Source organism: Cataglyphis hispanica, chromosome 1, assembly GCF_021464435.1.
Source record: "Cataglyphis hispanica isolate Lineage 1 chromosome 1, ULB_Chis1_1.0, whole genome shotgun sequence".
NCBI lineage: Eukaryota > Metazoa > Arthropoda > Insecta > Hymenoptera > Formicidae > Cataglyphis > Cataglyphis hispanica.
In genome coordinates, this window is record NC_065954.1 from 9,975,062 (window position 1) to 9,992,263 (window position 17,202).

General features: G+C 30.3%; 1 protein-coding gene across 3 annotated transcripts in view; it reads right to left on the minus strand.

Moving 5' to 3' along the window:
* LOC126849809 (2-oxoadipate dehydrogenase complex component E1) overlaps nt 1-16,181 on the minus strand; it is a 128,459-nt gene extending 112,278 nt beyond the window's left edge. Inside the window, exons 1-5 of one of the 3 annotated variants that reach the window (XM_050592071.1) lie at nt 16,044-16,181; nt 15,006-15,181; nt 11,584-11,873; nt 6,099-6,318; nt 4,109-4,458 (exon numbers count right to left, since the gene is read on the minus strand). In XM_050592071.1, coding sequence (XP_050448028.1) covers nt 4,109-4,458; nt 6,099-6,318; nt 11,584-11,873; nt 15,006-15,144 — 999 coding nt within the window. In that variant the 5' untranslated portion in view covers nt 15,145-15,181; nt 16,044-16,181. The remainder of the gene's footprint in view (nt 1-4,108; nt 4,459-6,098; nt 6,319-11,583; nt 11,874-15,005; nt 15,182-16,043) is intronic. The other 2 variants (XM_050592081.1, XM_050592062.1) reach the window with 2 other exon arrangements.
* Between the last annotated feature and the right edge of the window lie 1,021 nt (nt 16,182-17,202).

The window sequence follows — 17,202 nt, forward strand, 5'->3', positions numbered from 1 at the left end:
TAAATTTTGCAATAGAATAATTTTGGAAATTATTATCGTATATAGAGTAAGTGAAACCTTAAATGCTTGGTTATCAATTATTAGATGCACGAATCACAGGCAATCATATAAATTTATAAATCATAAGTTGTAAAGTAAAAGCTATTACATTTTAAACAATACTGCTAAAAAAATTGATAAAAATTTTTATTATTTAATATTTCCAGAATTATTCTATTGCAAAATTTAAATTTGGGGACACCTTGTATATAACATATGTGTAATATACAAAGATAATACAATTATTATTATTTATACAGAATAATCCATATTAATATACATATAAATAATTAATTTTATATAATTTTTTCGTAAAATAGAAATAATGTTTTTGTTTTTATGAAATTAATTTAACAATATAAAAATAATGTTTTCATTCGGTCATAGAATATTAATTTAAAAAGATAAACATTTTTAAAGGTGTGCATTAGTTTTCATTTTCATCATTACGCGATATCTATAGCAGTCAGTATGTAAGTATGTATGTATCAGGCAGTAAATACTGTATGCACACACACATGCAAACAGAGGCACGCGTCGTGTCAAGGCGCGGCAGGCTCAATCTCAGTTTGTCGCATGTGTCTTGTCCATATGCATAACAAGAAATTACAGTGTGTTCAACATTATAATGTTATTACACGTTGAAGTTGTGTTTTTGAGTACAATTTTTAATATATAGTGTGTGGGAATGCTATGAGATGCAAATATAACGAAAAAAGCTTGCCTCTCTTATTATATTAGCATTTTAAAATAGTAGTTACTGGTACAGTAGTTAGTTAGCCAGAGACGATTCGTGAGCTGGTTGTTTTTTCACACCAATGCGTTTTGAATGCGTATAAAATAAATGCCAGAGGCGATCAATTCGTGAGCTGAATGTTTTAAGAATATTTCACACCAAATGCGTTTTGCATGTGCGCTTTGGTTAAAAAATATATGCCAGAGGCGATCTATTCATGAGCTGGTTATTATTTCACACAAGATGCGATTTGCATGTGTAAAATAAATGCCAGAGGCGATCAATTCATGAGCTTGTTATTTCACAAAATGCGATTTGCATGTGTGTAATATAAATGCCAAAGGCAATCTATTCGTGAGCTGGTTGTTATTTCACACAAGATGCGATTTGCATGTGTGTAAAATAAATGCCAAAGGCGATCAATTCGTGAACTGGTTATTTCACACAAAATGCTATTTGCATGTGTGTAAAATAAATGCCAGAGGCGATCAATTCGTGAGCTCGAGAGGATATATTTGGGCAAACATCACATTATGTGTACTTATGTTTTACTAATATATAAACATTCATTTATGTGGTGAAAAAGTTTATAATACTGAGCTCTCGATTTACTCACGATGATAAAGTATATCGTATTCATAAAGCTTATCATGATGTGCAAAAAAATATCAAGAAAAAAATCTCAATGCGAAGATTATCTTTATTGGAGAGACAAAAAAATATATGGTTGTGTCTCATAAGAATAGGCAATGGAAGGGCCTATTCTTTATTTATAATAATAAAGATATTGGAAATTCAATATTCAAAATATTGTAAATTCATTATTCTGTCGCGATTGAGATAAATATATAAAGTATTTGGGCAAATATCACATTATTGTAAATGTTTTGTAAATTTATACTACAAATACATAAATATTTACATATACAACAATATATAATATTTTATACATATATAAAATATTATATATATATATATATATATATATATATATATATATGTATACATAAATATGTATATATAAAAATATGGATACAAATGACCAAATGGCATTTCTCTTAAAAAATATATAGAAGAGTAAACATTATAATGTAAGCAATATTCAAATTGTATTCAAATGCAATAAAGATACGCATGTATATTTTACTATCACACGCTTAGATATGTTTGGATATATCTAATGCCAGACGATAAAACAGTAAAAAGCAGTATATTGTAATATTCCCATTTGAATATATGAAACACAATGCAAAAATTGCGTTTTCTATTATGCATGTTTGAATTAATTTAATATTATCGATAATAGCGGAACTACACATGACGATATTATCGGTAAATTTAGTTTGTTTAGATGAGGGCGCTAACCCATCGGAGTTCGCCTTAAAAGGGGAGCGAGTGGTAAATTTATAATATCAAATGATATTCCTTATAAATGGTTACATATTTGGATTCTACAAGAAAAAAACAAGCAACTTTTATTTGAAACATTTTTCTGAAAAATGTTTTTATCAAATGTTATGAACGTTTAAACTTTAAAATAGAGGGTACTCAAATTAAAATAAATCATAAATTAAATAAAATATTCATAATTTTTCATGTTTTTTTTTTAATTTATTAAATGTTCGAACTGTTGTCCATTTTCTTCTATGCATTTATTAATTCTTTCTACAAAATTTTGTCTAATTCTAAACAACATATCTGGGGTTATGCTCGCGCAAACATCACGTATTCTTTGTTTTATGTTTTCTATCGTCATAGATGGTTGAGACATAACTTTTTTTTTGACATATCGCTATAAAAAATAGTCCAAAAATGTAAGATCAGGTGAACGAGAAGGCCATTGAACAGGACCTCCTCGACCTATCCATCTATTATCAAATATTTGGTTTAAAAAAGTACGTGTCAGACAAAATTTTGTAGAAAGAATTAATAACTGCATAGATGATAATGGACAACAGTTCGAACATTTAATAAATTTGAAAAAAATGAAAAACTATGAAGTCTTTCATTTAATTTATGATTTTATTCATTAATTTGAGTGCCCTCTATTTTAAAGTTTAAAAGTTCATAACTTTTGATAGAAGCATTTTTCAGAAAAATGTTTCAGATAAAAATTGCTTGTCTTTTCTTGTAAAATCCAAATATGTAACCATTTGTACCATTAGGAGGTACCATTTGAAATTATGAATTTATCATTTGTCCCCCTTAAAAGGGGGCGGGAACAACTTGGTGTTTATACAGTTAGAAAGACCCCTTGAATCCATGAAACTTTGTCATGAGCAATATTTCGATCCGACAAGTATTTTCTGAGATATTGCCTTGTAACACTTTACGTGGGCCACCCTGTATATACAGGGGTACTATATTGTATATATAGAGTGTCATATTTTAATATAAATATAAACATATTTTAATATAAAATATCTCGAAAATTATTTAGTGTTCCATAATTGGATCGTAATATTTTTATGTACAGAATAATAAGATGAATCAAATGATGTACAGAAAATAATTGTTTTTAAAAAAAGGTATGCAATTATTTGCAATATATTTTTTTATAACAATTATTTATTTTTTCTTTAAACTAATTGATTTATCTTATTATTCTGTACATAAAAGTATTACGATACAATTATCGAACACTAAATAATTTTCGAGATATTTTACACTTTATACTAAAATATGTCAGACTAAGATACAAAATAACTCAAAAAATTCTTAATGAAAAAATACTTTATTATAGTGTTTTGAAAAGCACTCGAGATGAGCTACAAGAATATGTAATAAAAAATGAGGGTTTTCATTTAAAAAATTAAGGTGTCCTTGACTTGACCTTAACGATGCCATCCAAGGGCAAACCAATGACACCATCTTATGTTCCCCTTAAAACCATACAATTTTTGTTCAAAACGTTTTTCTCTAAAATGCTTAGTTTTTGAAAGAAAAGGCGTGGTCTAGGACACCCTGTATATATATTATGTGAGCGATCGTGGTGCATAGAGCTGTGCGTCTGTTCTCTGTGCCGAAGATCTCGGGTTCAAATCAGAGCCAGAGCCAGAAATAAGTCGAATAATTTGGGATTGCTACCTCTCGGAAGGCAACGGCAAACCACCGATAATATTCTTGCCATGAACGCCCCTTTAAAACTAAGGCCGTTCGGAACCGACGTTAAATTGTAAGTCCCATATGTCTGCGGGACCGTAAATATATGTTGAGAGATCATCACGCTTTTGTCAAGAGGCGCAAGAATTGAGGATGATATGTTATATATATATATATATATATATATATATATATATATATATATATATGTATATGTATATGTTATCTTACTTGAATATTTATTACTTTATCGCTCCATTTTTCAATTTTATTTTCATCATACGCAGCTTCTTGAATTGCTTGCATAATTCCTCGCGTTTTACCCATTGACACCGGATTTACTATTTCCAAATGCGAAGGGTTTCGAAGCATGGTCACGTAAAGGTTTTTGTCCTCTATGTTGAGTTTGGTGGAATTTATGAGATGGCTAATCACATCTCCAGTACACTTGGTTGTATCCGGAAATTCAGAGAATCCTCGTATTTTACGAAATAATTTCTCCAATGGAAAGTTTAATAGCCCAGTTAATACATTAAGACGGCCGCGATGAGCCGCACAAAGAACGACGTGTTCCAAATTATCTGAAATGATAATATAGCAATCAAGAAAACCTTCGGTAAATGTTCGAATTAACTTACACCTCACAGATTGTTTTCTTTTTTATATACAAGTATTTGAAAAAAGTGGGACCTCTCCCCTGATCCCCAGAAGTACTTTCACGGAAAATGACCCAAACAAAAGTTGTAGGGATCATGAAGGACTATCTTTTGATGACCTTGAACTTGACATTGAGGGTTAATTGAAGGTCAACTTTGATTTTTTAAATGGAAATCTCTTTTTTGATCCCGAATTTTAAAATAGCGGGAAATTTTACGTTTAGATATGTTGTCATATCAGATCAAAGTAATTCCTAGATGTCATTTGAAGGTCAAATTATTGATAGATAATCACATAATATGCAACGGAAGGTGGTATTGAGTGAAATGACTCGAACAAATCGTATTCAATCGACCTTAAGGTTAAGTTCAAGGTTACCAAAAGATAGTCCTTCATGATACCTACAACTTTTGTTCGGATCATTTTCTGTGAAAGTGCATACTTCTGGAGATCAGGGGAGGGATCCTATTCTTTTCGAATACCTTGTATAGGGTACATTTCTAAGTAACATGCACTTTGAATTTTGTGGCGCTCTTTTCTGGTTCCAGAGATATACAATTTTGAAGTATCATAATTTTTGCATTTATTTGTATTATCTTTTCTTACTTGCGTGTTTATATTTTCTTTATTTACATTTGCGTCACTGTCAGTACATTTCCGCTAAGAATTTTGATGTTTACATTTAATTATCTTTGTATTACTGTTAGTACGCTTCAGAATCACAATTGCTATTTCACGCAAAGCAAGGTTCAACGTAAACCTATATGTCTAGTTTTTTGATAGTAAAACCCCTCTCCGCAGGAAAGAGGAGGGACATACTGTCTCTACGCATATACTTTGTAATGCGAAGTGAAGTTCCATGGTTTTACACACAAATCGAGGTTCAATTCAAATTTTTGTATTGATAAGCGCTGTCTTATATAATTTTCTGCAAAAATATGCATAAAGTGGAAAGTTGTAAATTCATGTGGATCCTCACTTTGCATTAAAAAATATATGCGTGGGTACAGTATGTTCCACTCTCCCCCTGCGAGAAGGCTCCAAAAAATTAGACATATAGATTTACATTGAACTCCGCTTTGCATGGAAAAATGGAAAAACTCAAAGAACTTCGTCCCTAGAAATGTAAACAGATTTTTCTCCATATCTGTTTTACACAAATATAACGTAAACAAACTTTATTTTTTCTTATTTTATAATAAAAAAAGCATTAAAACTGTGAAACTTTAAAATCGCATATCTCTGTAACCAGAAAAGAGTGCCACAAAATTCAAAGTGTGTGTTAGAAATGTACCCTCTACAATATATGTAAAAATGAAAACGATCCGTGAGGTTAATCCGAACATTTACTAAGTTTTCGTACAATATGTACTATTGATATTAAAGGATAGTTTGTTAGGAAGAATGTGTTTGAATCAGAATAAGAAAATGTTTTTAATATTCTTATAAAAAAGATTGTTTCTTATTAAACTGACGAGCACGTACGCACGCACGCATGCACACACAATCATATTATTAAATGCTATTATATTTGATTTATCTGAATGTTTTTTTTTTTAATTACCATAAGCACATAATTTAAACAATTCATGAAAAAAGGCCATCATACTCTCGGCTCCTTCTCCTCCATATCTCTTTAGACTAACAAATTTTACGGCCAAAAAATTATCAAGTGCTTGACTTTTAACCATTTCTATGGCTATTGTTTTACATGTTTCATCATCTAATGGCTCAGTCAAAGTTGTTTCCACAGTTTCAGCAAACCATTCTCTTTCTTCTTCCGTCTACTCAAAAGAGAAAGGAATCTATTATTAATACTCCAGGAAAAAAAAACCCATATATAATTAAATATATTATAATAATAATTAATATAATAATTAAATATAAATAAATATAAATATAATTAAAAGAGGTGCAAGAGCAGAGACAGAAAGGACTAAAAGGAGGGAAAACGAAGAATAGGAGTATTAAAGCAGCGAAGACAAGGTATAAAGGAAGCAACATAACAGCTGAAATATAAGAAAGAAAAAGGAAATAAAAGAATGATAAAAATACTATTTTGGAACATAGTAGAGATAACGAAGAAAGATATGGAATTCTGGGATTATATTAGAGAATTCAATATAGTAAATTTGTCAGAAACGGAAATGGATTGAAGAAAAGGGAGAGAAAAATAGTGTTTTTGCTATCGAGAGAATTTCAGTGGGAAGCGAAATTTGCAATTAAGGACAAGAAGAAAGAAAGGGGAACCGGAGACTTGACTCAGCTTGAGTCAGCGGAGTGAAGAAGGGTACAAAGCACAAGAATATAAAAAAAGATGAAGATATACTTAGTTATGAAATAGGAATAACGGAAGAAAAGTGGAAGATAATATTAATTTATAATAGAGAAAGAACCATAAAAACGTTAGAGGCAATAGAAGAAAATATAGAAGGCGATGGATGATAGAAAGTATTAATCGAAGGCGACTTTAATTCAAGAACTGCAAGAAGAGGTGAAATACTGTTGGATGGGGAACAGGATAATAAAAGAAATTTGAAGAAAAGTATATTAAACAGATAGGACTATGATCTGTTGGGGATGAGAGACAAACTTAGCTTATTAAACGAAAACAAAAAAAGGAGATAAAACAAGTGAATGGACATTTATAAGCACAGCAGGCAGTTCGGTAATAGATTACGCTATCTGCAGTGCTGAATCTTGAGAGGAGGTAGAAAAATTTAAGATAGGAGTAAGCTCAGAAGACCATCAGCCACTTGAAATATATCCCAAGAGACATATCAGAGGAGGAAGCAAAAGTGAAAACAGAGAAAACGGCAAAGGTAGAAGAAGGAGAAAAATATATCAAGAGAAATTAAAGGAAAGGAAAGAAGAGAAAGAAGAACTGCAAGAGGAATGGAAAGAGCTGGTAAAAGGAATCCGAAATTCAGTGTGCAAGAAGAGTGTTTTTAAGTTCTTGTTTTATCAGATAAAGATAAAACAATGGTCGATAAGAAAAAAATCCTAGTGGAACAAAGAATGCAGAATCAGTAAAACTAAGCTAAATAAACTGCTCAGAAAATAAAACTGAAACAGAAGATATAAGAGAACAAAACGTCATAAGTTATCTGGAAGAAGAAGATCGTACAAATCATCGAAATAGATAATATGAAATATCAGATACATCGAAGTCAAAGGTGCGCTATATCAAAGACATCGATCAAATAACGCACTTATGGATCTGTTGGAAGGAGAAGATAAAATTGACGGCGACACCATTTAGATCGAAGAAAAAAGAGTCGTGCAGGACGTAAGAAATTCAAAAGCGGAAACAGAGGATGAAGGAGAGGAAATTTCGGAAGAAAAACTGGAACAGGCTATTAAGAAATTGAAGAACAGAAAGGCAGCTGAGGAAGAGATGAACGAGGTTTGGATACATGAAGACAAAGAAACAAAAGATAAACTGAAGAAAATTCTATAAAAAATCTAGGAGGAAGAGAAGATCCCAGGAGGGGAAGGAGGGAGTTATATTCTCAATTTATAAAAAGGAGACAGAAAAGAAGCCAGGAATTACAGAGGAGTTACTGGACACAGCGTACAAAATATAAGAAGGAAAGCTGAAGAGAGATGTCGAGAGGCTGAAGATTCTACCAAGCAAGCTTTAGAAGCTGTATAGATAAAATCTTTGATAACATCTCCTGAAGGTAGCAGCAGAGAAAGCAATATCCAGAAAGAAAGGTAAACTATATGTTTTCTTTGCGGACTTAAAGGCGGCCTTCGACCACTAAAGTTAAAGTTAATAGAAAGAAGCTATGGAAAATAATGGAAAAATATAAAATTAACAGTAGAATAATCAACAGAATTAAAGACATCTACAAGGAAACTATAAGTAGAATGTTATTATTAAGTAGGAGATAAACATACAGATAGATTCTGGACAGAAAGAGAGCTGAGACAAGGATGCCCGCTAAACCCACTCCTGTTCGATTGTCTTTATGGCAGATGTGGAAGAATTTCTGAAGGGAAAACAGAACGGAGGGACGACAATAGGAAGAAGAAAAATATACACTCTAGCATACGCCGATAATTTAGCGATACTCGCAGAAATAGGAAATGAAATAAAAACAATGATGAAAAGTCTGGAGAAGTATTGCAGAAAGAGAGAGTTGACTTTAAATGCTGAAAAATCAAAAATGTTAGTGTTCTGTAAGAGAGAGACTCAATGAACAAGCATGACAGTGGAAGAACGAATGTATTGAATAGATAAGGCAGTTTAAATATCTTGATTTACTTTCAAGAAGAATAATATAGACGAGGCATAAAGAACATACTGAAAAGAGCAGCAGCAGCCATGGCTCAAATTTGGAGGAGAAAGAGAGTTTAGAGGAGACTTTGATAGGAGAGTGATGATGTTCAACATCATGGTTAAAAGCATTTTTTTATACAGTGTAGAGCTATGGGAAGGCTGGAAAGAGTGGAAAGAAATAGTGGCGTTACAAGAAAGATACATGAGATGGATTCTAGGAATCGAGAAATGCACACCAGGCTATATAGTCAGAGCGGAAACAAAAATAGACCAGATAAGTATAGAGACAGAAAACAGAGCGCTGAGATTCCAGGAAAAAAATTAAGAAAATGATGAAAAATAAAATTTTAAAGGAGTGCAGAACGGAAATTGTCAGCACGGAGTGCACGAAAACATAATGGAGCAAAAGGATGCAGAGGTTATATGCAGAAGGAGGATCCGACCAGTGGACGATGGAAACAAACGATGACCTAGGAGTAAACATTATAGAAAAGTGGACAAACAAATAGAGATCGGAAACTAGAAGAAAAAAATTGGAGAAGTTAAGATCTGCGGAATACAGAAAATAAGTAACAGCAGGAGGGGCAAAGTGCCTGGAAGAGAAAGGCAGGGACACTAAGATCAAAACCATAGCAAAATTTAAAGGCGGAAATGAATGGAAACATATACTGGGAGGAGAAAGACAGAAAGTTATGCAGATTATGCGGAGAGAAGGAAAAATCGTAGCAACACATCTCGAAAGAATGTAAAGAATCCAAAACAGAGAATATCAGCGAGAAAGTTTTGATGGCAGAAGATGGCAAAGGCATTGAACGGATGTTAAGAGTCAATGAAAGAAGGAAAGAGAAGGGCAGACAAGCAAAGCTGGAAGAAGAAAGCAAAAAGAAAATATGACGTATATGTTGTGAATATTGAGTTTGATTGTAGACAAAACTGAAATTATGCAAAGCAGAGCCTCATATATCCCGTGAAGGGAAGCATTATCATAAAAAAAAAATATAAATATAATTATATATATTTATATATATTCTTTTTCTTATATAATCTCTGTGTATATGTACAGGAAAAATAATAAGAAGAATAATTAAACAATAATTGTATTATTTTTTATTAGAAAAATTAAAATTAGAAGAAATGAGAAGCACTGTCTATATATAATTATATTATTAATTATTTATATATTTGTATACGGGCAATTTTTTGTCTTCACTTCTTCAAATTTCACATTTTCTAAAAAACGGTATAAAAATTATTCTTCCAATTGTTTTTTCAATTATTCTTTTTATTATTTTTCCTGTACGTAAGACAGACAAAATACGGATGACTTTACAAAAAAAAAAAAAATGTGTGTATGTGTGTGTGCGTGTGTGTGGGTGTGTGGATGTGTGAGTGTGTGGGTGTGTAGATGTGTGGGTGTGTAGGTGTGTGGATGTGTAGGTGTGTGGGTATATGGGTGTATATGTGTGTGTATGCGTGCGTGCGTGCGTGTGTGTGGGTGTGTGTGTGTGTGTGTGTGTGGGAAAGTAGGGTAAAATCGAGTACTTTTTTGGATTTATTTTCCTACAAGAGATCAGATAGTAAACAAAATTTCTTGACCAAATTTTTCTGACCGTTAGTGAATCTTAAACTAACTATGAGAAAATGAGGCTAATTCTTGAAAAAAAAAAAAAAATTGGTTACCAAGGATAACAAGATTTTTTGGAGATGTCAAAATACCCGGTTTTGCCCTATCGATAAGATAAAACTGGATACCCGTTTGAAAATATGTAAAACATCATGCAATTATAAAATCTAGATTTATTTTAATCAAAACACGATACAAAGATGTATTCTATTGACAAAAATCATAAATAAAGATATCTTTCTGTTCTACATTGTTGCAGGACTTCTTTAATTTTTTAACTGTACGAATACTTTTTTGAGTGGTACTTTTCGTTTTCAATTTAGAGAAACAAAAGATAGAGAAAGTCAATATAACAGTTTTTTCTCTTTTCATTATATGAGGTGTGTAAGTACCTGGTTTTACCCCAACATAAGGAAAATAACAAATATGACTGTATATTCCAGCATACAAAGTGACAATCAAAACTAGTGCGATATATTCTCTAGTATATACAGAATGTAATATTTATCGAAGCAAATGCTCTGTATAAAAAAAGTCCATAACAATTCAAGGTTGCCTCGATATCAATCTATTCAAAAATTTTGAACTTTTTTCAAAAAATAAATATCGTATACACATAAGCACGGTTCGTCTCAAAATAACAATAATATCAATCTATAACTAATAACACGAGTTAGCCAAAGATAATAGCACTTATTATGAAGAAACAGAAATGCCCGGTTTAATCCGCGTATCTAGTTCCTTACTTTTTCCTATGCAGAGTATAAAATAATTTTTGACATTTCCAATGTGAAGATAGATTTATAGAAATAAAATGGCACGGGACTCTTTTTTCCAGTGATCCAATCTACCTTTACACTACAAGTCTGTCAAAAATTACCGAACAGCCAGTATATACACATGGATATATACTTTATATATAATTATTGTATGTGTATATCTGAATTTGTAATTATATATATAATTTTTGTCCCAAGTAATTTTATAATTATTCGATATAATACAAGAGAATATATGTATATTATACCAGATAACAAAAAAAATATTTTTTAAATCGATTTTTGTTTATCACATTTAAAAAAAATAATATTTTAAAATTTTTGCACATAACAGCAAAATTTTATACAATTTAAAAATTACCTCAAGATAGCTAAATTCAGTTCCGACAGTACCACAGTAGATAGCATTTAAAAATCGAATGGCTTCCTCTATTGATCCTTCATTTTGTTGTGTAAATAAGATCCCTCGGAAACAAACCTTATCCATTAAATTTAATTTGAAATTTTCTGGTTGCAATTCAGGCAATAACAATGGCTTGGTCAGTGAAATTGGATTTATATCGGCTTGTTTATGTCCATGAATCCTATATGCGCTGACTAGTCTATAAAAATTGCTGTATTTTGCTCGTTTATCAAGATATTCCTTTGATACTAAAAAAAAATTCAAGTGGCAATCATATTACAAATTTTATATAAACAAATAGCCAAATAAAGAGTTGTAATTTCCATTATATATAAATATTACTCACTATTAGTCTTTATATTTATTTTTGTATTATTATTAGTATTATTATTAGAAGATTATTATAGATTTTTAGAATATAAATTTATATAATAATACATTTTTAATTACACAGAAGTAATTTAAATGTATTTCACGAATATACAGCTAAATAAATATATAACCACAAAAAATTATGTCTCATTTACTAGGAATGCATTTGTAAAGTAAGAAGGATCTAAATGCAAGTATCATAACAGCTGTGCACGAAACTTTACATATTTTATGACACATTTGATTTGTCAATATTAGTTTAGTTCGTTTTTCTTGTTTTTATTCTTGTTTAATCTATTTTTTATTGTATCATGATCGAATTGGGCATATACATATTTATATACATATACATATATACAGAATAGCCCATCGAAAACGAAATAGGAATGTTTTTTCATTTAACCTTATTTGTTCGAAAAACGTCTGGTCAACTGTATATATATATATATATATATATATATATATATATTGTGACTAGATCGGCGCTGATTAGATAGACTTTACTCAATAATAACTTCTTTCTGAAGTGTTATAGAGGAAAATGATACAGTACTTTTCGACTCAGTTTGACCTAATCTACTTTCACACTTCAGATGTGTCAAAAGTTTCGGGACACCCTGTATATATATATATATATATATATATATATATATATATATACAGAGTGTCCTGGAAAGATTGTAGCTTCGTAATATCGCACGGCAACGAAAAGTTTGGTCTCACGCATATCCCTCTCGTCGCGAGGCCAAACTTTTCGTTGCCGTGCGACACTATGAAATTCGCCGCTGACATGCCTAGAACGTACGTCCCATGGTCTAGCCGCGCGAGAGCCGCGCGAAACGCGTGCTCATTCGCCGATACTTTTTCATTAATATTTCAATAATTATTGTGAAAAATGCAAAATGATAAAGGACTTTTCTATTCAATTTACTGTCTTCTATCCGCTCACGAGCGTTGGCACAATCTTTGCAGGACACCCTGTATATATATATTGTATATATATATATATATATATATATATATATATATATATATATATATATATACAATATAGTAAATTAATGAGGACAAAACTCGAGTGCAGATAGAGTGCACCAAACTGAATTGAAAAGTCCTTTATCATTTTTTTGTACAACGTTTAATAAAAGAATTATTATTGAGTAAAATCTGGTCAATCGTCGCCGATCTTTAGCCAGATGCACGTTAGTAAGACGCTGTAAACAGCTGAGCGCTCACGCACGCTACCAGATGCGTAGCTCACCGACGTGAGCCCGACTAAAGACCGATGATAATTGACCAGACTTTACTCAATAATAATTCTCTTATTAAGCGTTGTTCAAAAAAATATGATAAAGGACTTTTCGACTCATTTTGATCCACTCTATCTGCATACGAGTTTTGTCCCCATTAATTTGGGACACTCTGTATATATATATACTAGCTTTGAGGCCCGCGCAAAGCGCGGGCTTGTGTGCGTGTGTGTGTGTGTGTGTGTGTATGTAATAAAGAAATCGAAGATTTAAAAAATGGTAAATTTATTTCAATTTTACTAAATTCTTAGTAAAATAATTATTTTAATATTAATTTATTGTTTTTAAATTAATTAATTAATTATTTTTTAATATTTACCATTTTTAAATTAATCTACATATCAAATAAGTATTAAAAAATTATTATATTATACATTTTATTTTTCTTATTCTTCTTATCTTCATTATCATTGTCTTTACGTTTTTTAATTTGATACTCGTGTTTTTGCGTTTGTGGGTATGTATGTAGATGCGTGGGTGAATTAAAAGATATGTGTACGTGTATGTTTGTATATGTGTATATGTATTTTTGTGCTTGTGTGTACGTGTGTTTGTGCGTGCATAGGTGCGTGTATGAATACGTGTGTAGGTACGTGGGTGGGTGGGTGGAGATGTAAAACTGAAAAAAACCACATATTAGTTATCCCCGAAAAATTAGCAAAATTTTGATACCAATTTTTAGAAAATCGGTCCATAAATGTGGAAGTTCGTGTGTGGGTGCGTGGGTGGGTGTCGGGGTGTGAAACTGAAAAAAAACCACTTAGTCATCCCAAAAAAATTAGCAAAATTTTTGTACCAATTTCGAGAAAATCAGTGTGCAGGTAGAGCAAGTGATACCGAAAAGAAAAGTCTTTTACCATTTTTTTCCATAACGCTTATGAAGGAATTATTATTGAATAAAGTTTGGCCAATCATCGCTGATCTTTAGCCGGGCGCACGTCGGTGAGCCGCACGCCTGGTAGTATGCGTGAGCGCTCAGCTGTACAGCACGGTTCACCGACGTACACCCGGCTAAAGATCGGCGATGATTGATCAGATTTTATTTAATAATAATTCTTTTATTAAGCGTTATACAAAAAAATGATAGAGGACTTTTCGACTCAGTTTGGTCCACTCTATCTGTACACGAGTTTTGTCCCCATTGATCTGGGACACCCTGTATATATATATATATATATATATATATATATATATATATATATATATATATATATATATTTTTTGTATTATATATATATATATATATATATATATATATATATATGCCTAACTCGATTATGATACAGTAGAAGGTAAGCTTAAGATTAAACAAGAATAAAAAAGGATGAATTAAATTAAACAAAAATATAAAAAAAGACGTATTAAACTAATATTGATACATCAAATGTCATAAAATATGTAAAGATTCATGCATGCTATTATGATACTTGCATTTTAGATTCTTTTTACTTTACAAATGCATTTGTAGTGAATGAGACGTAATGTTTTGTGGTTATATATTTATTTAGTGATATATTCGTGAAATACATTTAAATTACTCCTGCGTAATTAAAGATGTATTCTTATATAAATTTATATTCTAAAAATTAATAATAATTCTAAAATTAATATAAAGACTATATTTACGCTATATCTAGCATAAATATTTAATAATGAGACAGATCCCATGTTAGTCTTAATATTCTAATAAAAGAATACCTTTAAAATCTTTTCGTTGACTCGATTTATATCCATAAACATCGTTTTTGCTTTGATATAATTTAAGACTGATATAATAGCTGGGCCATTTCAATTGAAAGTTTTGTTTTTTCAGCATAAATCTCTCGATCGCGTACATTTTTAACACAGTTTCACTATAATAATCGTTGGTTAGACTGCAAACGTAAAAGATTTACGCCTGATTTAATGACTCGCTAAGATTAGATTTCTCCCTTCCTTTTATGTTACTGTGCATCATGCTATCTTAGCCTGTTGCGTTTCTTATCTGTTTACGCTTTCTATCTATTTAGTTACTGATTATTTTTTTCGGAAGATATGTAGAGCACATTCCTGTTTATATATTTTTAGCTTCTTTATTTCTTTGTTTTGTTGCAAATAAATATAAATAACATATATATCTTAATAACAAAATACGCGCAATATGCAGATTGAAAACAGATTTACTCAAAAGTTGCTAGTAAATTAGCATCAACTATGTCCGCCTTAAGAGGAGAAGACTTATGATTTTCCGCCAAAACTTGATAGCAAATTGTCAAAAACCGAACGAGATGTATGCGCAATCTGATAACAGATTGGCAATAGAAACCGAGCAAGAGTTATAAAAGATTGTAAATCATGCTCGATTTCTGCCGTCAATCTGCTGTCAAATTATCAGCAAGTTCTATTATAGTTCTGCCGACAGTTTGTCGATATAATTGAAATCGGAGTCTGTACTAAATTTGTACCCTTTTTGTTGACAAAAATTTGTGTCTGATACTTGAGAAAATCTGTTTGAACTGACTTGACCGATTGAGACATTGAAATACACTTTTCACATGTATAAAATAACAATATTAAAACTTTCTATATTTTTAATTTATATGGTCATCGTAATGTGCATATATTACATATTGAACAGATATCGTTATAATTTGTATTCACACCTATAGGCACCTGGGATAATAATTTTACTCAACTCAGCTTTTTTTGTGTTAACAATGAAAACGTTATTTATTTATTATCTTTCCGCATACTCACAATATCGCACACTTTCCGCTTTTATATTGAGACTGCACGCAATTGTCTTCGCTCCGAAATCTATCACTACAACTCACATATACTTTTATAGTTACGGCTCACTTCTAATTCTCGCTGTTTACACTTCGACTATCTGTCTTGAACTGCAAACTCATCGCACAGTATATACTCGTCTTATCACGAGTTTTACTTTTCGCCCTCTTACGACATTATTTTAAATTCTTCCTTTAAATTTTTCGCTTCTTTATCTCTTAATATTATCATTATTTATTTAAATATTTATTTAAATATATTTATTTAATTTATTTATTATTTAAATATATTTATTTAAATAAAAGTTGCTTACACATCATATAGACAATCATTTCTTTTATGCAAGATAACTTCCAAGAAAAATTTATCAAAACCATCATATTTATTTATTAAAATATAATAATTATCGAAGTATTGTCGAAGTATATTGCATAAAAAAAAACTTATTTTTATCGTAAGAAATAATTATAATATTATAAGAGAATAATATTTATATTATTTCTCTCTTCTGATGTCATAAATCAATATAATTGCAAAAACACAGGAGTCTTAACATAAAATATTTTCTTTTTCTATCTAAGTAAAAGAAATATAAATATAAATCTGTAGCTATGCATATAAATTAATATTAAATTTTTTTCTTTACATAGAAATTTCTGATTATATATTTATATTTCTAATTTAAATATTTATACATACATATTATGTATACATGTATACATATAATTAATCTCATAATTTAAACATATAGGATATTAATAATGTTTTTATTAAATATTACTTTTTAAACTTTAATATCTAAAGACAAAAAAAATTTAAAAGAAATAATATTCATTAATAAGGTCATTAAGTCATTAATTTCTTTAATCAGATTTAATTAGAACTATATAAAGAATATATGAAACTATACTCAAAAAACAGTGTTTGTGGCAATAACATAACAATGACAAATAATATAATGTCAATTACCTATACCATATAAAATTGTAATATATCATATATATTATTTTGCAGCAGTGCAACAGTATTGTAATAGAACATTGCATTAAATATATTATATTAAAAATATTATATTAATAATAACAAAGTTATTATTATATTTAAAATAACAAAGAAACTCTAATAA